This window comes from Vipera berus (genome assembly GCF_964194415.1).
Source record: "Vipera berus genome assembly, chromosome: 4".
Lineage (NCBI taxonomy): Eukaryota > Metazoa > Chordata > Lepidosauria > Squamata > Viperidae > Vipera > Vipera berus.
This window is the reverse complement of record NC_138206.1, coordinates 67,958,926-67,984,765: the sequence shown is the minus strand read 5'-3', so window position 1 is coordinate 67,984,765 and position 25,840 is coordinate 67,958,926. Positions and strand designations below refer to the sequence as shown.

Sequence of the window (25,840 nt, the reverse complement as noted above, 5' to 3'; positions counted from 1 at the left end):
GTGTATGCAACACCATAATGTACATGGAAAGGTCAGACCATGTATGACGAAAACATTGGTTTTCATTTTCCTCTCAACTAAACTGTTCAGCGGATACTTTTGCTGTAAAATAGATTTTAATTTTCTGCATACTTAGGAATAGTTCCCAGATGAAACTTTCTATTTGATGTCTAAGATTATAGACTGAAGTGTGACACATGATGGTAAACCACAAATCATGTCAGCTATATGGATCATTCAGCACATAGCAAGAATTAAAGTTCCTAGTATGGCTCAGTGCTCCTGTCATTTCTGAGAGCAACTTAGGCTTGGATCTTAAAACAGGTTTTGGATGGGCTTATTTTTAGTTGTAGGTCTATACATATGTTGTATATAGTATGTTTAAATGTGTTTTATGTATGTGTACACTTTGAGAGCAAGCAACTAAATTTCATTTTTAATGTATGCCATTGTGCCTGCAGTAAAAAATGACAATAAAGCTTATCTATTTTTAAACCATTCACATTTTTTACTTTTTATTATGAAGTCTTGAATACTAATATAATCATCAGTTTTATACTCATACTACTGTATTTACTGGCTTAGTCTTCAGAATGAAATATAAATATTAGTAAAAGAATGTGATAAATTATATGACTTTATATATGCTGTCTTATTTCTTCATTTATGTAAAAACAGCAGCATTGCACAATCGCAAAATGAATGCAAAACCCTTTCCATATGCCAAAATTCCCAAGTGTGCAATTTGTATCTGGATGCAGAGGTGATTCTATTGAGATGAGTGCTACATTTTTCAGACCAAATGCCTAATTATTTTTAGCAAGAGTGTTCAAAAAGAAAAGAGCCTCTATAAGCTAAAAACAAAACAAAAATGTCCAACTGCTTTGAGGAAAACATGAAGCATGGCTGTCTGCAGGTGATGCACTGGAAGGAGAGAAACAGTTGTGGTAGCAATTCAACAATTGTGCCTTTGTTCCTAAGTTAGCTACTCCTCTCAGTTACAATGGAAATTCAGTGAAGGTTTATTAAATGTCTGGTAGGCTGGAAACAGGAAGTTTTTTAAAAAAAAAAATATTGGGAAACAAAATTTCTTGGGCTACACATCTTAAATATGCTTATAAGAATCACACATCTGCAAGACCAGTTAAAAATACCTTCCCTTCCCAAATGCCAACATATAGTTACTGGAAAGAAAATCCCTTAAACTGCAAGAGAAAATAATTTAACGTTTGTTGAACTTGTTAGCTTAGTTGTATCATTGCCTCATTTCGGGAAGATGCTTATTAGCTAGTTTGACTTTGGAAAGATGCAAATAGTTCGATTCTTTGCTCTTTCATTTGTATGCTGTCTTCCAGTGTTATAATTGCAGTTTGTGGTTTTAAGCCACGACTTAGTTGTTAAAATATATTTTAAGAGAGATAATTCTTCAGTAATTTTAATTATATGCAATATGATTTCTCACGGAAAGAAAACTGAAAAATTAGCACCTGCTGCCAATTCCATGTAAATGAGAATTTGTTAAGATAATTTATTTAGAGACGTCATGGCATCTAATAGCATGGAAGAAATTCCACCTTGACAGATGTTGATTCACACTTTCTGCGCTGTGCCTTCCATCAAGTAAGCCGTTTCTTTCGTTCTCTGTACAAAGCATACAAACTGCAGTCCCGCTCTTTGCAGCATTTTATATTACATGCCTAAAAGAACATTGCTCTTTATACGCTATGTTTCAGAATTTGTTCTGGAACTGAAAAATAAAACTGCGATGTAGGATGACACTAGGCCTAGTCTGCGTTAATCCCAGCCTCAATTTGGTGAAGCAGCTTTACCCATCATAGGAGAATAAAAGCGTAACGCATGCAAGAAATCCAAAGAACCTGGAATCGGAACATCGAAGACATCGCAAAATAATGTGATGACGCGCCTTTATTTCGCAGGAAGGCCTCGAAGCCAAAGTAGTAGCTACTGCCGGAGTAGTGAATCTGTCTCCGGTTACAAACAAAAGCCGTCAGCGCACCTCCTCGCGCTCCCTAAAACAGCAAAGGGAGGTGGCGCCCGCCTTTCCCAAGAATCCCCACCGGGGCCGCTTTCAGGCCCCCCCACCTCGCCCTCGATTTCTCGCTCCCAGTCATTTGTCCCTCCCCTTCGGATTCTCCCCACACGGCGGCGGCAACCCCGGCCTCCACTTCGCGTGCTAATACCCACACGGCACGCTTACGCCTACCGCGCAGGCAGGCAGTGGCACTCAGAGCGCTGCCGTTCCACCAGGCATGGCACAGGGCTCTTCTACTTCATTATGGCAGCAGCGCGACACAGCACTCTCGACTTCATGCTCAGCGCCACAGGTGAGGCACCTCGTTCCGGCGACTCGCCCTCTCTGGCCTACCCACCCACTCCCGGTTGCCCGACCGGCCCTCAATTGTTCTTCCTTCCCTTCCTCAGCCGCTGGGGAGAGGAGAGGTCCGAACGGCTTGCTGGGTCGCTCTTGCAGCGAGAGTCACGGCTCCCCGCGGGCCTCTGCAGCAAATGAGGCAGGCGAGCGAGCTGTCTAGGTCGGCGTGAGAAGACTGGGGCAGCCTGCTGGCTTTGGCCCGGCGTGCTCCTTTCCTGCCCACTCTCGCCCTCCCGTCCCCAAATACGCGGCATATCCCCTTCTTCCCTCCCCGGCTCTCCTTTACCGCCAACTCTTGAACCTCCTGTTCTCCCGAATCTTCAATTCCCCGACAAATTTGGGTTCCCCCCCCACCTCCCTATTTGCAATTATTTTCTGCTATTCAGTTATTTTCTAACATTCGTGCCTGCAGCTCCTCCCTTTCGTAAGTGCAGATTGCCTAAAGCTCGGCCCCCTCTCGCTGCGTTTCCAACCATGCGCGCTTCCGAGCCGCATGTGCTTTATGGCCTCCCCTCGGCGAAAAATTGCCATGTGTCTTGTCTTATTCGTTTCCCTGAACAGATCCCCTCTCACCCTAATACGATTTACTCTTTTCATCTGAAAATAGACCGGCAAAGATCTTTCCTCCCTTCCGGGCATATTTCCTTTATATACTTAAAAATGTGAGCCCGTGCCTTGGGGGGGGGGGCGTCTGATATTGCGGCCTATTTCTGTCCAGTAGAAATAGGCATCTGTTCATTTTATACGTCTTGCCGCCAAAGGACGGGCCTTAATCCATCTCTCAGGTGCTTGGTCTTTTCTCCGGAGATGCTGATGGAGGGGGTAATCCAGTTATCTCCCCCTACCCTTCCTGATTTCCAGGCTCTGCTGGAAATTGGGTTAGAAAGAAAATGTTAGCTGTTTAGGAGAGGGGAAATGGTATGCTTGTTTAATAGAGTAATAATAGAAACACGATCTACAGAACATATAGAAGAACAGGAAGCATTCTTACAAGGATAAATTGGAATGAAATTGTGTCAAATGTCAAATAATTGTTAAAAATAAAGAAATAGGGATATTTGATGTTTTATCTTTTTTCTTAGTTGGGGAAGGAAATATTTGGGACAATTATTCTAACTTCTTCATATGACAATTGGATTTGTTTGTTCGTATACATTATTATTTTGCAAATCTTGAAATTGGGCTATTTCCCAATGTTTTCCAAAAGGCCTGAATCCAACCATGTCTGTTTAGAGCGCTTCACCTTCAGTGGCTTTTAAGAAATGTGTTCAGATGTAGTACAATTTTTTTACAACCAATAGGATTTGCAGTCATTCTGCATAAGAGGAATAGACCAATCTTTCTGTAAATGCAAGTAAAAAGAAATGCAATATTTAAAAAATAAGCCAGGAGATGCATTTGGTGGTATTTCTTAAACAATGGAACTTAAAGACCACAAAATGCTGTCCTGTTTCAGGTTTTTAAACACACACACACACACACACACACACACACACACAAGACGATTTCTTAGATTATCAGTTTCAAAGGACAATAGCAAGGAATGTCAAACAAGGCAAAGACTTGTCTGTGAATTTTGTTTTCAAAGGGGAATGTGCAGAAAAGTCATCCAAAATTGTTCTCTTAAGGTTATCAGCTAGTCCAAGGGTCTATAGTGCAAGAGAAGTCATGCACAAGCCAGATATTATTTCCAGCAAAGAGAACATAGGCAAAGAAAATATTTTTTAAACGCTGCAGCCAGCTATCACCAGTCAGAACGTTTACTTCAGTGTTTCTGTACCTTGGCAGCTTGAAGATATGTGGACTTCAGCTTTCAGAATTCAGCAGTTAACATGCTGCCTGGGGTTATTCTGGGAGTTGAAGTCCATACATCTTCAAGCTACCAAGGTTGAAAAATACTGGTTTATTCCATTGCTTGACAAGTAACCCAACAGGTTTCCTCTGTTCTGTTCTTCCTTCTACTTGTCTGGTGCAGGGACTGGGAGGCCTCATGCCATCCTTACCTCACAGATCCTGCTGGTCAGATAGTGCTGGTGATTGATCAGCCTTATATGATGTCCATCCTGAGTTGACATTGCGCAGGCTCAACTAAAGCAGCTTTTTCAGCTTCGGACTCAGTCTGGGCTATGATATATGTGTTGGTTTTATTATAGCACCAGGAGATAGTTCTGTCAGGTGTGGTTTACATAGAGGTGATTTTTTAAATTTGTTTTTCATTTAATTGATGTATTAACCTCCTTAGCAGTATCTGGATGGTGCCAAACCTTTTGTGTGTGTTTGTGTATGACACTATTAATGACCTGTTTATCAGATATGATGTTCTATAGAGCTGGTAAGTAAATTGTCTGTTGTATTGCCATAAAACATATTGAAACAACTAAGATTTCCTATGATTTTTGCTGGAACACACAACTATTGCCACAAAAGAAAGCAATAACTCAAATTGTTGTAAACTATGAGTTCCTTTCCACTTCCACATTTGCATTTTGTTGTATACCTGTTATGTGATAGCTGTATGTATTGTTGATGTGCTTCATTTAGCTACTGTAAAAGGCACATAGACTATAGAAACCTGAAAAGTAGTTGTTTTTCTTACAGTGTTTTTTTCTTAACAAAATTCAATAGGCTTGGCTGAATAGGGACAGTAGATTTTACAAAAGTTGGCAGTTTCTGGTAGAGATCACCTTCTACAAATGGCAGGCAACAAAGAACCCTTTATTCTTTTACATGTATATATGCTTTTGGAATGATTGCATTGGATTTCGATTCTTCCTGTTCTATAACCAAATATATTTTTGGCTCCTATGTATTATTAAGGTTTGCTAAGATCTTGCCCCCAGATTTTATTACATCATTTTACAAAGACAGTGTTCTGAGTTCCTGATTGCTTCCTTGACTTTCACATCTTGGGGAACAAATCTATACACTAATCATTCCCGATCTGGTGGCCTTTAGATGCAGTCATAAACCATGATATCACATGATTGCATCACTTAGCAATGGCAGTCCCAGTTGATGCTGTAACCCTAGGACCACATGGGTTGTTAAGTGGGAAAAGGTGGCAATCTCAAGTCGGAAGCACGGGCAGTTCATAGGTCTGCGAGTGGGTGCTTAGGAGTGTGGACAGTGGAACCAGGAGAAGGTGGGGATGCTGCAAGACTTCATAAAAGGGCCAGCGGCTGCCTCAGTTGGATACCTCTTATTAGCTGCAGAAGAAAGCAGGCCGTGAAGGTTTGGGGGTGGGGGTGACAAGGATAGGCAGTAGCAAGAGTGTAGGGCAGCTGGCCAAAAGGGGAAAGATGCAGGGGAGATAGGCAAATGGGAGGTGTTGAAGCAGAGGCAAATGCAACTGGGCAGAAGTGTGAGATCCTTGCCTAATGATGCTGCAGTCCTCGCCTACTGACTGCAACTAGCACTACAGGAACTGGCATCACTAAGCGTGATCATATCATATGTTCTGACAAACAACTGCTTCATTCTGTGCTGACAGTTTTCATCCCAATGAGCAGGGCTTTTTTGTCATAGAATGCTCAGAATGGAGTTCCGGCACCTTTTTGGGATGGAACCTTGTAGGGTAGGCGAGGCGGGTTGTATGACGTGTGAGTTCCAGCACCTTTTTCTTTTACAAAAAAAGCACTGCCAATGAGGGTCGTTAAGCAAGGACTATATTGATGAAGAAGACGGTGTTTCTCAGCCTTTTATATCTTTTGCATCTGCATTTTCTTCCAGTTCAATTTCATCAGTATGTTTTTTTGCAAGGAAAGAAAGAACACCAGCATATGACTTAATTTTAGGTTTAATGACAGCTATTTTTAATACATTTGTAAACAGGATAGTTACATTAAGTATTTACAATTATGCGGTAAGAGGTGAAATAAACATCTGGTTGCAAATTTAGCATAATTCTGTTATTTAACTGCAGTTTGATTTTTAGCTCTATAAAAAGAAGACTAAGTTTTATAAAGGTAAATATGATAGTCATTGTTTGCAATATCAGTTGCCTTGTTTGGCAACTGTTGTGATGCTGTAAAAAAAAACTTACAACCGTAGCAGCATCTCATGGCCATGTGATCGTTTGGACACTTCACAACCAGCATACCCTTACAACCATTGCAGTATCCTGCAGCCACATGATCATCACTTGTGTGCTGTGCAACTGGCTTGTGACAAATAGAGTTAATAGAGAAGGAAGAAGTACAATCATAAATCATAGTTACACGATGGTTTGCTTAAAGACCCCGATACTTTATGATAAGGATGTGCAAAAGGGATGTTGGTGAACCAGGAAACAGCCAAACCAACATCTTTTCTTACTTTCCTATTGCTATCTGAATTCTGTTTCTTACCCTTAATAATCAAAGGGGTAGTGAGATTGTAAGCCTATCACAGTCATATGATGTTTTATTTAGTGATTGCAACATTTAACAACAGGGTTACTGGTCCCAGTTGTCATTAAGTGAGGACTACCTGTATCCTCTCAAATTTGACTGTAGCTGTCAATGGCTTTTTATTTTGTTTTAATCTTGACCAGATATCTCACTTTTGGGAAATAATTCTCTCATAGCCCAGTCCGCCTCAGAGATTTGTTTTGAAGATAAAATGAAGAAAAGTATGTTGCCTTGAATTCTCTGAGAAAAGAAAAAGATACAATGTGTTGATAGTAAGAGTAAGAAACATTTACCTGTAATCTTATCTTGTTTATTCCTTAGCTCTTTAGATCAGGGCTTTTAAACCGGTGGTACGCATACCACTGGTGGTACTTGAGCACCTGGCAGGTGGTACGCGACCCCTAGCCAAGTGTAGTGGGGGAGAGAACCAGCTAAAGCAGCAAAGCCTGGAGGAGATCAGCTGGAGCTGCAGGGCTTGGCAGAAGCCCCAGGATCTGCGTGCGTGGCTGCATGCTGATTGGGGCTTCTGGTGCACCCGGAAGAGAAAAGGAGGAAGAGGAGGCAGAGAGAGGAGAAGCTATAAAAGCAGGTCTTGGTGGAAGAGGAGAAAAAAACACACAGAGAGAGAAGAGAATAGGCTTTTGTTAGTGAAGCTGTGAGGAGAGAGAGAGAGCGCCCTTTGCGAGCAAAGGGTGAGTGAAAGACCGAGCAAGGGGCTTTTGCGAGCAAAGTGTGAGTGGATGAGAGCAAAAGAGAAGCTTGTGTGAGTAATGTGAGTGAATGGAGCAAGAGAAGCTTTTGCAAGGAACGTGTGAGTGAATGAGAGCAAGAGAGAACCTTGTGTAAGCAATGTGTATGTGAATGAGAGTAAGAGAAGGTTGTGTGAGCAACGTGTGAGTGAATGGAGCAAGAGAAGCTTTTGCGAGCAACGGGTGTGAAAGCAAGAGAGAAGCTTGTACGAGCAATGTGTGAGTGAAAGAGCAAGCTAGAGGGTTTTGGTAGCAAAGGGTGAGGGGTTGCGAGCGAAGGGTGGGAGAAAAAGGGAAAAGTGAGGGGGAGAAAGGAAAAAGAAAAAAGGCATTGACTTCTGAGTTCCACTGTTGCAGTAGGAAGGAATTATTAACATTGAACCTCAGCTTTTTACTTTTCCATAATATTATAAACTGGCCATTTCTATAACAACAAATGAATCTAACCAGTAAAGCCCAAAACCCCAGCCCCCCTTTTTTTAGTCATCAAGTTTTGACACTTTGCTAAGCACTGGTGGTACTTGAATATTGTCATGTCCTAAAAGTGGTATAATCTGTGAAAAGGTTGAAAAGCCCTGCTTTAGATAACAGGCCTGTGATTTGACTTCAAAATGATGGTTAAAAACAAAGGAGAAATCAAAGTATTAAATGCAAAAAAGATCTTTAACTTCACATTACAAATGAACATGAGAAACTGTTTTATGTTTACTTTTTTTTAAAAAAATGTTCTTCACAATGAACAGATGTTCATTGCCATCTGTTAAAACAATTGGCCTTGGCATCAAGCTTTTCATGTAAAGAGAAGTTTTTTCTAAAAATGGAGGAGTAGGAAATGGTGGTCAATAGAAGATATTTTGTTTACTTCAGATGCTAGCTTTATATAGACTATGAACACAAAGCTCATTTGACAATTTTTTCCACTTTGAGAAACATCTACACTGCAATGAGAAACATGTACATTCCTAAAATCAGTTAATCAAATCATTTGATTTATTTTTCAGAATATACTGTATTTAATTACTGTGCTTCTAAATTACCCAATATCTGCAGTTCCATCATAGACACATTTTAATGTACTGTAAAAAGATAGGAAACACCAGCTGCCCATATCTCTTGGGAATAAAGGCAAATATACATGTCCCAGGATAATGTTGCAGGATCCAATCTGAGTCAGTAACCAGGATCAAAGGTTTATTCTTCCAAGCTTTCGGGCTTGTGCTGGAGCCCATCATCAGGGAACTTCTCTCTCTTTCTAGAATATGTACACTACCTGTTGCATTTATATGTGGTATCTAGTTATGTGTAGCTTTTAATTAATTAGGGTGTTGATAGTTGGATATTAAGTCATTAATTATTGTTTTCCTTGTGCTGCTGAGTACTTGGCTCCTAAGTACCTGATAGGAAACAGTTTAAGGAAAGGTATCTGATAGGAAACAGTATAAGCAAAAGTTGTAAGAAATCACAATAATAAAACTCACAATATGTACTGAACTGACTCCATCCCTCTGGGACTCCTACCTCTGGTGATCACAGAAAAAGAAGGCTTTTGTCTATTTCACAGACAAAAGCCTGGAAAAGCACCAGGTCTAGACAAGGTAACTCCTTCTTCCTTGAAAGCTTGTGCCCCCATCTACACCCATATCTTTAATAAATTACTAGAGATGTGTGATGTTCCTTCTTGCTTCAAACACTCTACTATCATCCCATGTAGCTGAACAACCACAGACCGGATGCTCTGACATCCGTAGTTATGAAGACCTTTGAAAGGTTAGTGTTGGCCCACATGAAAAACATGGATCTGCTGATGAATCTGCATATAGACAGGAAGTTGAACAACTGGCCCTGTGGTGCAGCTGGAACAATCTTGAGCTGGACACACTCAAAACTATAGAGATGATAGTAGATTTTAGGAGAAGTCCTCCTATTCTGTCACATCTTACAATATAAACAACACAGTATCAACAAGAGAGAGCTTCACGTTTCTAGGTTCTATAATATCTCAGGACTATCTCAGAATGATTTCCAGAGCTTGGGGCAGGAACTTAGCAGAATAGGCTGTAGGCTTACTTTTCCAGAGGTTTTACCAGTGTATAAGGAGCAAAACAGAAAAGGCCAGCGTATAGCTCAATTCAATATGTGGCTAAAGGAGTGGTGTAAAGGGGAACGCTTTGGATATATTAGTCATGATGTCTGTAGCTGGTCCAATGAAAAAATGTACGAAAGAGGTGGTTTGCATCCATCAAAGAAAGGGATTCACAGATTTTCTGGAGGAATATTTAAACTAAACAACAGGGACAGTGAGTTAATTGATACAGAACATCCCTGTCCCTGGCACTCCAAAAACTATAGGGATATCAGTGCATGTAACATAGATGTGTGTGTGGACAAGAATATCAACCTTGTTGTCAAGCAAAATCAAACTTTTAATAGCAGGTGCCACACAAAGTGCACTAACCAAATAGGTGGTAAGACAATAGGGGAACTCAGGCACCACACAGGTTATGTAGAAAGTAAACACAGGATCAGTCATAAAGGACTCGGATGTCTATACACCAATGCACAGAGTATGAACAGCAAACAGGGCGAACTAGAAATTCAGGTTAATGAGGGCAAATATGATATTGCTGCCATTACGGAAACATGGGATGAAACCCACAAATGGAACACACAGCTAGAGGGATTTAAATTATTTAAAAGAAACAGACCAAATAAAAGAGGAGGTGGAGTTGCTCTCTATATAAGAAATAACTACATCTCTACAGAAATAGAGCACAGTGATGAAAACTGTAAACTTGAATGCATTTGGGTCAACATAAAAGGGAGAAAAAACGACATTGCCATAGGTGTATACTATAGGCCACCCAACCAAACACAGGAAATATATGAACTTTTTGCTAGTTAGCTAACTAAGGTATGTAGGAAGCACATTACAATAGTAATGGGGGACTTTAACTACCTTGACATCAACTGGAAGACAAACTCTGCACCAAGTAGAAGATCAAACAGATTCCTGACAAGCCTAGCAGACAACTTTGTCAACCAAAAAATAGAGAAGGGAACTAGGGGATTAGCCATATTGGATCTAATTCTCAGTAATAGAGATGAAATGATAGGTGTTGAAGCCATAGGAACCTTGGGAAGAAGTGATCATGCAATATTGGAATTTAACATTATGGAAGCATAAGCAATAGAACACAGTCAAACTAGTCTTGGACTTTAAGAGAGCTAATTTCAATAAATGTAGAGAGAGCTTGGGAAGGATTCTATGGATGAAAATCCTCAAGGGGAAAACAAGAAGCTTGGAAATTTTGAAAAATGAGATAAATGCCCAGTCTAGCACAATACCAACAAAGAGGAAAAATAACAGCTCTCAAAATAAACTAGCATGGCTGCATAAAGAACTCTGATAAATTGAAAGATAAAAAGGACAAGTATAGAAAGTGGAAAGAGGGGCACATAACTAAGTCAGAATATCAGCAAATAGCCCAAGCCTGCAAAGATGAAGTGAGGAAAGCTAAGGCTCAAAATGAACTAAGGCTTGCGACCAAAGTCAAAAATAACAAAAAAAAGCTTCTTTCAACATGTAAAAAACAAGAAAAAAATGAAGGAAATGATTGGTCCACTAGTGGGTGAAAGTGGCAAGAAGGTGACAAACAACAGGGAGAAAGCAGAACTATTTAACTTGTTTTTTGCATCTGTCTTTACACAAAGGGAAAAAAAACAGTCCAACCTATCGAAAATAGTGCCATAAAAACAGAATAGAAATACAAGTTAAGATAGGGAAGAAAATGGTAAGTGAGCACCTGTCCAGCCTAGACAAGTTCAAATCACCAGGACCAGATGGATTACACCCCAAGATTCTCAAGGAACTGGCAGATGTGATCTCAGAACCACTGCACTATATTTTTCAAAGATCCTGGAGCACTGGGGAACTACCAGAGGACTGGAAGAGAGCTGATGTAGGGAAAAAAGGGAAAAAATGGATCCAGGAAATTACAGACCTATCGGCCTGACCTCAATAGCTAGGAAGATTCTGGAAAAGATAATCAAACAACGAATCAGCGAGCACCTAGGCAAACAAAGTCATTACTAAAAGCCAACATGGGTTTGTCGAAAACAGATCATGCCAGACAAATCTTATTGCATTCTTTGACCAAGTGACAAAATTAGTGGACTAGAGCAGGGGTAGGCAACCTCGGCTCTTTTATAACTCATGGACTTCAACTCCCAGAATTCCTCAGGAATTCTGGGAGTTGAAGTCCATGAGTCATAAAAGAGCCGAGGTTGCCTACCCCTGAACTAGAGGAATGCTGTGGATATAATTTACTTGGACTTCAGTAAGGCATTTGATAAAGTAGGTCACAACCTACTACTTGATAAGATAGAAAAATGTGGGTTAGACAGCATCACCACCAGATGGATTCGTAGCTGACTAACCGGCCGTACTCAGCATGTGGTCCTTAATGGAACCGTATCTACATGGAAGGAAGTGTGTAGTGGGGTGCCCCAGGCCTCTGTTCTGGGCCCAGTGCTCTTCAACATCATCATCAACGATTTGGACGAGGGGACAGATGGGGAACTCATCAAATTTGCAGACGACACCAAGCTGGCAGGAATAGCCAACACTCCAGAAGACAGGCTTAAGATATAGGAGGATCTGGACAGACTTGAACACTGGGCACTATCTAACAAAATGAGATTCAACAGTGAAAAAAATAAGGTTCTACATTTAGGCAAGAAAAAACAAATGTACAGGGGGTACCTTGCTCAATAATAGTAACTGTGAGAGGGATCTTGGAGTCCTAGTGGACAATCACTTAAATATGAGCCAGCAGTGTGCTGCAGCTGCCAAAACAGCCAACACAGTGCTAGGCTGCATTAACAGAGAAATAGAATCAAGATCACGTGAAGTATTAATACCACTTTACAATGCTTTGGTAAGGCCACACTTGGAATAATGCATCCAGTTTTGGTCACCACGATGTAAAAAAGATGTTGAGACTCTAGAAAGAGTACAGAGAAGAGCAACAAAGATGATTAGGAAACTGGAGGTGAAAACATATAAGGAACGGCTGCTGGAATTGGGTATGTGTAGTTTAATGAAGAGAAGGACGAGGGGGGACAAGATAGCAATGTTCCAATATCTCAGGGGCTGCCACAAAGAAGAGGGAGTCATATTCTCCAAAGTGCCCGAAAGCAGGACAAGAAGCAACGGATGGAAACTAATCAAGGAGAGAAGCAACCTAGAACTAAGGAGAAACTTCCTGGCAGTTAGGATAATTAACCAGCGGAACAACCTGCCTCCAGAAGCTGTGAATGCTCCAACACTGGAAGTTTTAAAGAAGAGACTGGACAGCCATTCGTCTGAAAATAGTATAGGGTTTCCTGCCTGAGTAGGGGGTTGGACTACATAACCTCCAAGGTCCCTTCCAACATCATCATCATCATCATTATAAAACTTTTATTCATAAAACATTAAACTCAGTCAACTGAACACTCAAATTGACTGGCACTAATGGTTGACATGGGCTGCTGCCAGCATCCTAGGTATCAACCAGGTATCTCCTTAAAATGTAAGATGTTCCGAGTAGCGCAGTTTTTTGTAGCTTTGCTGGAGTTATTGCAGGAAGCTGCAGTTTCTTGATGTAAAACTTTGTAAAGTTTTTGGACATAGTTCCCAGTGCCCCGATGACAATGGGTATCACTGTTACGTGTTTCATCCATAATCACGCAGTTTCGATGGCCCGGTCGCGGTATTTCATAATTCTTTCCAGTTCTTTTTCTTCGACTCTGGCATCTCCTGGTACAGCGATATCAATCGCTATACGCTTCAGTTCTCTACAACTGTGATATCTGGCGTGTTGTGTTCCAAATGGCGATCTGTCTTTATTTGGAAGTCCCATGAGATCTTCACCCTCTCATTCTCAACAACTTTTTCCACCCTATGTTCCCACGACTTTTCGGACACAGGCAAGTCGTATTTTTTACACAATGCCCAGTGGATTAGTTTAGCAACTCGGTCATGTCTAGCTTTGTAATCAGTTTGTGCAATTTTGCTGCACTCACATATTAAATGTGAAACAGTTTCAGCTTTGTTGTTGCAAAGTCGGCAATTTGGATTGCCAGTAGATTTTTGTATCTTCGCTTTCATGGCATTAGTTTGTAGTGCTTGTTTTTGAGCAGCCAGTATTAAGCCTTCTGTTTCTTTCTTGATGGTTCCCATCTTAAGCCATGCCATGTCAAGTTGTTATCACATTTTCCTTCAATGTTTTTCAAATGTTGTCCATGCAAAGCTTTGGTTTTCCATCTATTTAACCTATCATCCAGCCGTTTTTCCTTATATTCTGCCTTTGTTTCTGTTATTTTGATAATGCTCTCTGTTTTCACAGCCTGCAGCATTTTTTCTGTACTTCAATTCACATAATCATTCAAATTTCATTTTTCTTCTTCTACAGTTTGGTGGATTTGCAGTAGCCCTCTGCCCTCTATTCTTCTTGGCAGGTACAATCTGTCGATGTCACTTTGTGGATGTAGAGCATGGTGCATGTTCAAAAGTTTACGAGTTTTCCGGTCTAGGTGTTCCAATTCGGCCAATGTCTAGTTGATAATTCCAGCTGGGAAGCATATCACTGGGACTGCCCATGTATTAATGGCTTTAATTATATTTCCACCATTCAGCTTTGATTTTAGTATTTTGCGGACTCTTCTGATGTATTCCTTTTGTATTGACTCTTTGACTTTTCCATTCAAGATGTTACCTGCTTCCAGTATGCCTAGGTATTTGTAACCGTCATCCTTTGCTAGTGCTTTCATAATACTTCCGTTTCCCAGTTCTATTCCTTCTATTTTTCCCACTTTTCCTTGTTGTATGGATAATATAGCACATTTTCCAAGTCCAAAGTCCATTCTGATGTCGCTGCTAAACAGTTGAACTGCGTTGAGTATTGATTCAAGAGGATGATGATGATGATGATGATGATTGACACCTAATATCAAAAAGCACAACAAGAAATGTTCTTCCTGCACTAACTTAGAAAGCTCAGACTACTGAAGGAGCTACTAATACAGTTCTACAAAGGAATTTTTGAGCCTGTCATTTGCACCTGTATAACTGTCAGTTTGGCATAGCAAACAAGACAAACCTGTTTGCAGAAAAACAATTTCAACCAGCCTGCCTTCCATTGAGAACCTATATACTGCACAAGCCAGAAAGAGGGCTGTGAAAATATCTATAGATCACTCACATCCTGGACATAAACTGTTTCAACTTCTTCCCTGAAGATGACATTGCACGCCAAAACAACTAGACACAAGAACATTTCCCCTCCCCCCTGTGCCATCACTGCTAAACAACTAATTCCCACAGCACTGTCATGCCCTGGGATGTCAAACCACCTAGTAGGCCGGCATGTCAAAGCACCTAGTAGGGCTGTATTACTATTATCTTTCCTTTTACCTATTTCCTTAGCTTCTTATGGCTATAACTTTGTTGTTTGTATCTTACGCTTTATGTTGATTGCTTTTAGTTAGTATCCTTTTTGATTTATGTTGTTTGCTTATTTAGCACATGACTATCACTGAGAGTTGTATCTTATGATTTATGATGATTGTATTTTGTGATGATGATTTATCACTTGTTGCTTATATGTACATTGAAAACTTAGCACCAGAGACAAATTCCTTGTATGTCCAATTGCACTTAGCCAATAAAAAATTGTATTGTATTGTATTGTATTGTATTGTATTGTATTGTATTGTATTGTATTGTATTGTATTGTATTGTATTGTATTCTATTCTATTCTATTCTATTCTATTCTATTCTATTCTATTCTATTCTATTCTTAAAACAATTGGGAAACAGATACTTATTAAAACTGCTATTAATTTGTAAGGTGTGCCAGCTCCACAGAAAACAATATTTCTTTATCGAGATTTATTAAAAGAGGAGAGGATAAGGAATCTTAACCTGATTTTCCAATACTTCATAAAAAGTTTAGAAATTACAGCAGTCGTCATTTTATGCTCATAAAATGCACTAAATATCACTTCTATGTATAGAAATAGAATAGAATAGAATAGAATAGAATAGAATAGAATAGAATAGAATAGAATAGAATAGAATAGAATAGAATAGAATAGAATAGAGCTGGAAGGGATATGGTGACCAAAACTGGCTGCAGTATTCTAGGTGTGGTCTTACAAGGGTTTTATAAAGCAGTACTAATACTTCGCATGATCTTGATTCTATGCCTCTTCTGGGGTGTTGGCTACTCCTATCAGTTTGGTGTCATCTGCAAATTTGATGAATTCCCCTTCAGTTCCCTCATCTAAGTCATTGATGAAGATATTGAAGAATACTGGGCCTAAGAACTGGGCCTTATTAACCCATTGGTTTTTTTCCCCTTTGTCTAGCTGATTGTAATGCCATTTTTAAAGGTCTACAGTCCATCTTCCAAAAGGAGGGAATGACAGAGACTATTCATAACTGGGAAAATCATGGTTACCTAGCAACATATGTCAATAAAAATGGCTGGTAAGCTGAATTTTAATATACATGAGTTTTGAAGTATTTTATAATTATCAATTATTTAACAGTTTGTCAAGGTAATCTTTAAGAAGCTAAGTGAAGAGTATACTTAATTTTTATATTTTAAAAAATGTTAAGAGTTAATTTCTAAGTAACATGAAAAATAGTGAAAATGGCATTTATATTAATAAAATTAACATGCTGCTAAAGCTTATTGTTAGGCAAGTTGTAACTTATTGATGTTTTAAGTGTCTTAATCAAACTAATAGATGAAAATAATTATTTTTTGGAGAAGGGTAGAATGTTACAGATAACTTATCACCAAACTGAGGGATATCATCCTAGACACTATTTTCATAAGTAGGTAATTTAGTTGATAGATTTTTTTTAAAAAATGATGCCCCTTATATAATAACTGATTCCCTTATTTCACGGCTTTTCAACCAGTGGTACGGGTACCACCTGTGGTACATTGGCACCTGGTAGGTGGTATGCAACCATCCTAGAAAAGTGGTAGCGGGGGGGGGCAGCACTGCACAAGCCTGAGCGAGAGATGGCTGGAGCTGCAGGGCTCAGTGGAAGCACCAGGATCAGCTTCTTCGGGGCTGTCAGGGCTCATCGGAAGCACCAGGATCAGCGCCAGGCTCCAGCTGTCGCTCGGCGCTGATCCTGGCGCTTCTCTGAGCCCAGAATAAGCGCCGATCAGCAGGAATGTTGCAGCATCTCCAGGGTCTTGTGATTTACATTCAGATGCTTGGCAACTGATTCATATTTATGACGGTCACGGTGTCCCAGGGTCATGTGAAGTGACCGAAACCTGCTGCAACCGCCCAGCAGAGATGGGAATAAAAACCAAACACCCCCCACCCCTGCTGCCAATCCTCAACAGAAATGTTCACAACAATGAAAACCTTGGACAGGAGGAAGAGCGCCACCAGGCAAGCAGGCAGGTGTCTTGCTCGGATGTGGCTTGGGGCACTTTTTTCAGTGCAATTGTAACTTCGAACAGTCACTAAGCGACCTGTTGTAAGTCGAGGGCTACCTTCATCACTTTTTTCCTTTTTTGGGGGGGTCATCGTGTTTTTGACACCTTGCTAGGCAACTGGTGGTACTTGGATGTTGCCATATCCTAAAAGTGTTACAATGGGTGAAAAGGTTGAAAAGCCCTGACCTAGGGGCTCTAAAATTTTTCTTGTGCACCCATTTGTTTTGGCATGGTGTGAGGTCTTTCCAGGCCACCAAATACTGGGTGGCTCCATGGAGTTTGCACGAGTCTAGGATTTCCTTAATTTCAAAGTGTTGTTCACCCTCTACCATGATGGATTGTGGTGCTGGGGAAGTTACTGGACGTAAAAGTGACATTATTTGAGGCTTTAGCAGACTGCAATGGAATACAGGGTGGATTTGCATCAAGGCCTCGGTGAGGTCCAACTCCAGTGTGACTGGGTTTATACAGGGAGTGCAGAATTATTAGGCAAGTTGTATTTTTGAGGATTAATTTTATTATTGAACAACAACCATGTTCTCAATGAACCCAAAAAACTCATTAATATCAAAGCTGAATATTTTTGGAAGTAGTTTTTAGTTTGTTTTTAGTTATAGCTATTTTAGGGGGATATCTGTGTGTGCAGGTGACTATTACTGTGCATAATTATTAGGCAACTTAACAAAAAACAAATATATACCCATTTCAATTATTTATTTTTACCAGTGAAACCAATATAACATCTCAACATTCACAAATATACATTTCTGACATTCAAAAACATAACAAAAACAAATTAGTGACCAATATAGCCACCTTTCTTTGCAAGGACACTCAAAAGCCTGCCATCCATGGATTCTGTCAGTGTTTTGATCTGTTCACCATCAACATTGCGTGCAGCAGCAACCACAGCCTCCCAGACACTGTTCAGAGAGGTGTACTGTTTTCCCTCCTTGTAAATCTCACATTTGATGATGGACCACAGGTTCTCAATGGGGTTCAGATCAGGTGAACAAGGAGGCCATGTCATTAGATTTCCTTCTTTTATACCCTTTCTTGCCAGCCACGCTGTGGAGTACTTGGACGCGTGTGATGGAGCATTGTCCTGCATGAAAATCATGTTTTTCTTGAAGGATGCAGACTTCTTCCTGTACCACTGCTTGAAGAAGGTGTCTTCCAGAAACTGGCAGTAGGACTGGGAGTTGAGCTTGACTCCATCCTCAACCCGAAAAGGCCCCACAAGCTCATCTTTGATGATACCAGCCCAAACCAGTACTCCACCTCCACCTTGCTGGCGTCTGAGTCGGACTGGAGCTCTCTGCCCTTTACCAATCCAGCCACGGGCCCATCCATCTGGCCCATCAAGACTCACTCTCATTTCATCAGTCCATAAAACCTTAGAAAAATCAGTCTTGAGATATTTCTTGGCCCAGTCTTGACGTTTCAGCTTGTGTGTCTTGTTCAGTGGTGGTTGTCTTTCAGCCTTTCTTACCTTGGCCATGTCTCTGAGTATTGCACACCTTGTGCTTTTGGGCACTCCAGTGATGTTGCAGCTCTGAAATATGGCCAAACTGGTGGCAAGTGGCATCTTGGCAGCTGCACGCTTGACTTTTCTCAGTTCATGGGCAGTTATTTTGCGCCTTGGTTTCTCCACACGCTTCTTGCGACCCTGTTGACTATTTTGAATGAAACGCTTGATTGTTCGATGATCACGCTTCAGAAGCTTTGCAATTTTAAGAGTGCTGCATCCCTCTGCAAGATATCTCACTATTTTTGACTTTTCTGAGCCTGTCAAGTCCTTCTTTTGACCCATTTTGCCAAAGGAAAGGAAGTTGCCTAATAATTATGCACACCTGATACAGGGTGTTGATGTCATTAGACCACACCCCTTCTCATTACAGAGATGCACATCACCTAATATGCTTAATTGGTAGTAGGCTTTCGAGCCTATACAGCTTGGAGTAAGACAACATGCATAAAGAGGATGATGTGGTCAAAATACTCATTTGCCTAATAATTCTGCACTCCCTGTAATGTGTTTGATAGAGAAGGATCCCACAAATTTTGGCCCTAACATTTTGGAGGGTTGAAGGGATTGCAGGAACCTAGTAGACAGGTATACTCTGTCCCCAATGTGGAATGGTTTAGGTTCCATTCTCTTTTTATCTGCTTGGGCCTTACAGGCTGTTCTAGCCTCATCTAGGGCAGCTGGTCACATAACCTTTTGATAGAAGGCCACAGAATTGTCTTTTTAAGAATTGTAGGGTCTTTACAAGCCCAAAGTGTCCCGCCACCTTTGAGTCATGGCAGGTCTGCATAGTATTTAGTCTCTGGCTGGCTGGGACATATAACTTCCCTCCTAACCCTGCCAGCCCCTATGTCATGGAGCAAAGGTTCTTGTAACTAATGAACCATTTGTCTTTTCCAGGTCTTGCTTAAAGGCCAAGAAGATAGCGTTATCTAATGGTGGGGTGCCTTTTGATTGTGCCCTCGTGGTTACTGGGGTTGCTAGTTGCTGCAATAGGAATAGAGGCTTGACTCTTTTGGCCTTTACACTGTTATATTGTGGCAGCCTGGATAGGGTGTCTGTCAGGAAGTCCCCCCACCCCAGTAAATAGTGGAGGGTAAAATTGAAGCACTGGAAGTGTTGGGCCCACCGTGCTTGCTTGAGGGACAGTTTCCTCAGATTTTCAATGCTTCTAGGCTTTTGTGGTCAGTCCAAACCTGTAAAGGGATTTTGCTTCCTTCTAAAAAATGCCTCCAATTGAGAAGGGCCTACTTCACTGCATAGGTTTCCTTCTTCCACAATGCCCAGCTTTGTTCGGTCTCAGTAATTTTTTTTTGAAGTGTATGCACAGGGCTGCAATTGGCCTTTTTTGTTTTCCTGGAGTAGTACCGCACCTACAACCACGTCACTAGTGTCGGCCTGAATGACAAACGGTCTCTCTGGGTCTGGGTGCCACAGGACTGGCTCCGCAGAAAAACATCTTTTCAGTTTTTCGAATGTGGCTTGGCATTCCATAATCCACTTTAGTGGTTGGCTAGGTTTTAGCTTATCTCTCCACTTGAATTTTAATAAATTCATAATGGGGAATGCAATCTGCGCAAAGGAGGAAATGAACTGCCCATGGAAATTTGCACTTGCTTCCTGGTGCATGGGGTTTTCCATTCTAAAACAGTGTGCTTTTTCTCTGGGTCCATCTCCACCCCCTCATGCAAGATCTGGTAGCTGAGGTAGCCAATTTTCTATTTGTAGAATTCACACTTTGAAAGCTTGGCATATAGTTTAGCAGCACGGAGTTTATTCTGGACCACTCTGACCAGTTTTATGTGCTCAGCTTTCATCTCAGTGTATATTAATATATCAGCCAGGTATACCAAAACTCACTCATACAAGTGCTCATGTAGCAGTTCATTTATCAGTTGCATAAATACTGCAGGGGCTCCTTGTAATCCCAAAGGGAGCACTTTAAATTGAAAGTAGCCCACGGGGCAGTTAAAAGCAGTTTCATCTCTCTCTCTAATTCTGACTCTGTAATAAGTCTCCCGTAAATGCAGTTTAGAAAATACTGGACCAGCATGTTCTTCATGAGGGGCAAGGGGCACATGTTCTCCATGCATACCACATTCAGACTCCTCTAATTCACACAGAGATGAAGAAACCCATCTTCCTTCTCCTGGAACAACACCAGGGCTGCCACCCGAGATCTAGCCGGGTGGATGAAACCCCGAACTAAGTTTTTATCTATGAACTGGCGTAGTTTGTCTAACTTCCTGGGAGTCATAGAGTACAGTTTAGGCTTTGGAAGTTTAGCTGTGGGGACAATCTTCATGGCACAGTCTGGGCCAGTGAGGAAGGAGTTTGTCTGAACCCCTCTCGCTGAATACTTCAGCCAAATTGTGGTATTCCTTAGGTATGCCTCTCAGCGACTTGCTCTTTGCAGCTGCTGCCGCTTCTCAATTTGGCTCTGTTTTCTGTTGCGATTGCTAGGCAGGGCTTTCTGTTCCCATGGGAACCTTAACCGCCTGTCCCGCCAGTTCATCCGCGGGTCCCATTTTTTCAGCCATGTCAGTCCGAGGAGGAGGGGCCATTCCATGTCAGGTGCCACTATAAAGGTTAAAGTCTCAGAGTAGCTCCCCATGGTTAAATCCAGTGGTTTAGTGGCAAAGATGGCTTGGGCGCCTCCAGCGATGGACCCAACTAGCTGGCAGAATAGGTTCTTTAATCTTAGGCAAACCTCCAGTTTTCCCACTAGGGTGGGGCTTATTAAGCATCTGGTGCAGCCCGGGTCTAGTAGGGCCTTTAGAGCTACTTTTGTCCCCATGCCTGGAATTACCAGGGGGTCATCATCGTAGTGGCTGTTGGATGTCCCTGACTCTTTCTCCTGTTGGGTTGGGGTTCCCCCTTCTGATTTTGGGGAGGGATGGAATTCTGTGACCTCTGCACTCTTCAGGGCTGTGTCCTTAGGGTGTTGGGAAGGCTTGGTCAGTTTTTCCCCTGATGGTCAATCTGCCTTCTTTGTGGGGGTCTTCAAACAGCATTCCATAGCCCTGTGGCCTTGCTTGACACATTTGAAGCAGGCAGTTGAGCGCGATGGTGCTACCTTCCTCTTTCTGGCAGGGATAGTGTCCACACCCTGCCTGAGCAGTGCTGGTTCTGGGCTTAGTCAATCTGCTTCTTCAGCTAAGATGCACCAGTCGTGGAGGCAAGCAGGGGCTCCTTTGGCAATGCAGGCATGGTATAGGTCGTCGTTAAGCCCATCTTTTAAACAGCTCACCAGGATGTCTTCCAGTCAGTTGAGGCGGTAGACTTAAGTTCCGAAATTCTTCGGTGTATTTGGCTACTTGATAGCAGCCTCATCTCATTGTCTTAATGCGGTCTCACATCTTTTGATCAGCCAGGGGGTCTTCAAAATGCCACCTCAGCCCTGCCATGAAACGGTTGATGTTCCGGAGCTCTGGAACATCAGCGTTATGCAGGGTCACCATCCATCTGGCAGCAGCAGCTTCCAGGGCTAGGGTGACAACTCTGAACCTGGCTCCCTCACTGGAGAGTTCTCGCCCGTATTCCTTCATGTGCATGAGGACATGGGCGAGGAAGAACCCCAACTGTTGAGGGTCCCCATCGAACTTGACACCCAGAAGGGTGTCTTCTGCTCTGGCCCGGGGCTCCCCTTCTGCCCCCCTGGGTATTTACCCCGACTGGGACGACCCGAGGTTGGGTAGCTAGGGCAGCGGTTGCCCTTTCTGTATAAACTGTGGCATTGGCTGAGGTTCCTGGGGTGGGTTTCTCCGCTGGTTCCTCGCTCTTTCTCCCCACAGCCACCGGCTTTTTGCACCTTCAGGTTCTGGAAGACTTCCACCATGAAGTATATGGCGCATTTCAGGAGTTGGTCAGCTGAGCTCGGCTCTTTGCCTGGTTTGTCATCGGTGTAGAGTAGCTCCATCTCGCGCTTCCAGCCCAGCATCCAACTACCACAGGTGAGAGTGACCCGATGGGTCCTCCCTTCCCAGTCCTCCCTTTTTCCCCACGCCCATGGACCATCTGGGCCTCTGGGGATCTTCCATGGCTGTGGCTTCCTCCATCGACTCGGAGGGGCTATCCTCAGGGTGAATCTTTGTGGAGGTCTCTGCCCAGCACTCAGACTCCTGCTCACTGCCATGTTGAGACATCATGTGCACAGGTTGACCACTTTGCAGATCTTGCCTAATGTAAGATCCTGCCTCAGCTAATACTCCCAAGAAAGCAGAACTCTTGAAACTGACATTGTTTCAAAAGGAAGTTTTGTTGAAAAGTTAGACAAGATCTGAATAATTCCCACACGAAAAGTTACATTAAACCCCCTCTTCAAAACCCCTCCCAGGTGCCCAACTGCCTGGTCCAAATCCAGCCAATCCACAAATGTAAAGTTGTTATGGGAACTGGACGTTGAAAGAGCGATAAAACTCTGTTCCCCCAGGTTTTAAATCCTCAGTGGAGCAGAGATAAAACAGATGTCCCCAGGCACATTCCTCCCCTCTTTCACACCTAAAGAGATACATCAAAAGTTGAGAGAACAAAGGAAAAGAAACACATCCCATAGCCCAAGCGTCTCCCCACCCAACAGAATGGCAGCACCCCGAAAATGATTTGAGGGGCCTGACATATTCTGATTCTTTAAGTTCTAAATATTATTTTCTCCAAACATAATCAGATCTGTATCTAAAAGAAACTCTGGGAAAGTCTTCAAAAGTGTCCTATATGAAATATTTTTGATTTTTAACAATACAAATAACCTGGAAAAAACAAAAATCTACTTTTTTTTGAGTTCATTAAATTTGGAAACCATTTTTGGATTATAACAATAGACAATGGGGAAGCCGAATTCCCTTAACAACCAATTTACTAACTTATCAACTGCAATGTTTCACTTAACAATTATGGCAAGAAAAGTCATTAAAATGGGACAAAACTCACTTAACAAATATCTCATTGAACAACAGAAATGTTGTGCCCAATTGTCATAAGTCAAGGACTACCTGTATTTGGATATTTAAAACTAAACAAAATATACTTTTTTGACAAAATTCACAATGTTTTTAATATTTCTGTTGCATGGTTATGTTGATATTCTTGAACTGATATAATACAACTACTGTAGAAAACCTTGCATTTCTAATTTTGATAGATAAAGGCATATATATTTATATAATTAAAATGATTTTAATTAGTTTTATAAATAAATGAACTATAGAGAGTACAAAGAAGCTAACAACAGTAAGGTAAAATAAAACAAAGTGCAAAATACAAAAATAAGTTAGCAGTTAAATCAGTTACATCACCAATAATGAAATTAGTGCTGTGTATTTCAAATAAAACACCATTTTGTTTATGTTCCCAGAGCCCTACTACACTGGTTTTAGCCATGTGACAGAAAAACAGATAATAACCCTGCTCTGGAGAGTTCCAGAACAATCTCTGTGTTCTATGTTAAGTATGTTTCTGAAGACACCAAATGCATAAGAGATCCTTTGTTCTTATCAGCAATGAAAAGTTGTGTAGGAGTGATCTAAAGCTGTGACTGATTTTAAGAACATCATGGGCCCAGAAAGAAATAATATTTCATTAAAGAAGTTGTATGTTTCTGGAACTATGGGTATTCTGGCCCAGATGTTTTCAAAGATCAGTGTATGTTCTGTTTTAGTTTTAAGGATTGATTGATTGATTGACTGTTTGGATTTAAAAGGCCACTAAACAAAAACAATGTGTTCTCGCAGTGTACAACAAAAAGAATATTCAATGTGTTGTTATATATTTGATTTAATCACCCACTATATAAAATGGTGATTGAACAAAGTAATTAAAACAATTGGTTGAAGTATAGTCAAACACTGGAGGAAAAGTGACATTTTATTTTCAAAGACCTCTATTGCTCCCTGCAGCTTAACATATAAAGCTAGCTCTTTTTGGAGCACTGATAACAATTTAATCCCAATATGTGATGTATACTTTAGATATTTATTAAAACTATGTTTTGAAAGTTCAGAAATACTACGATTAAGAGTCTAGCAAACAAAAAAAGGCAGTAAAATACCCAGATGGCCATCTTTAAACAAAAACTCAAAGAATACTTGACCCAGAAGAACAAGTAACAGTTTTGATGGTAGCAATTTCTCAATTGTTGCAGAAAAAATAATTATTTAAAATAAAGAGGAACTTTTACCAATCTGATGTCCTCCAGGTGACATCTTTGGCCAAGTTGTTTGAGAACTTGAAGAGTTGGCTCTGTCTCTTAAAAAAAGAAGGGAATATAATTTTTTAATTAGAACACTATCTTACTGTGCAGATAAGGAATGTATTCTTTAGCATATGTAAAGTTTTATGAGCTAAAACTAAGTATTATTAGGATTTTATTTAGTAAAATTCTGGCTTTACATTATTTCTTTTTATTGTCTAGCTTTGCGAATCTGAGAATTTATCCTCATGGTTTGGTTTTGGTTGATGTACAGAGTTGCAGTGATTTGAACGAGAGAGAAGAAATAGAACAGGTGGGTAAGCTGTTAATTTTTATTAATAATTTTTATTAAAAGAGGAAATAAAAATATTTTTATACAATTTTAGCTGAGCTTATTCCCTCATTTGTCATACATGTATCATGTTTACAATGATAAATTGTAAATTGAAGCATGTGAAGTCTTTTAGGAGAGCCAGTTTGGAGTAGTGGTTAAACAGCAGGCTTGGTTAATGCATCAGACTGTGAGTTCTAGTTCCACCTTACCCATCTGGGTAGCTTTTCCCCAGTCAATCTTTCTCAGCCCTAGGAAACAAGCAGTGGCAAACCACTTCTGAAAAACCTTGCTAAGAACAGGAACTTTTCCAAGCAGTTGCTAGGAGTCAGTGCTGATTTAAAGTCGCAAAACAAACAAACAAACAAACCCTCCAGAAACAAACGTGAGAGTTTAGATGTTAATTATTAAATTCAAATCCTTTTAGCCACAAACCTTATCTGACTTAGTTTTCTTTTTTTTTTACATTTTGAATACAAAAAAAAGAAAAAAACCCTCCTCCCCCTCCCCTCTCCCCAACCCCCCCACCCTCCCCTCCCCCCTCAGCCTCATAATATAATTTAAAATTAGGCATTTTAAGACCGCCTCTTTCACGCGTATCTTCCATTATCTTCCATTATCTTAAATTTAACTCATGGCTTTTTCCCTGCCCAAACAAATTTATTAATTCCTTTTTGCCATTCCTCCAAATTTAAATCCTTTTTAAGTATAGGTATCATTTGAAATAAAAATAAAAATTTTGGCAAAACATT

General features: G+C 40.9%; 1 protein-coding gene across 3 annotated transcripts in view; it reads left to right on the top strand.

Annotated features, from left to right (window-relative positions):
• Window positions 1–2,095: 2,095 nt before the first annotated feature.
• The window catches only part of SMS (spermine synthase), a 41,461-nt gene continuing 17,716 nt past the window's right edge, over window positions 2,096–25,840 (top strand). The window contains exons 1-3 of one of the 3 annotated variants that reach the window (XM_081327438.1): window positions 2,096–2,345; window positions 15,943–16,063; window positions 24,980–25,070. In XM_081327438.1, coding sequence (XP_081183564.1) covers window positions 2,297–2,345; window positions 15,943–16,063; window positions 24,980–25,070 — 261 coding nt within the window. In that variant the 5' untranslated portion in view covers window positions 2,096–2,296. Of the gene's footprint in view, window positions 2,346–6,987; window positions 7,473–15,942; window positions 16,064–24,979; window positions 25,071–25,840 lie in introns of those variants that run through there. The other 2 variants (XM_081327437.1, XM_081327439.1) reach the window with 2 other exon arrangements.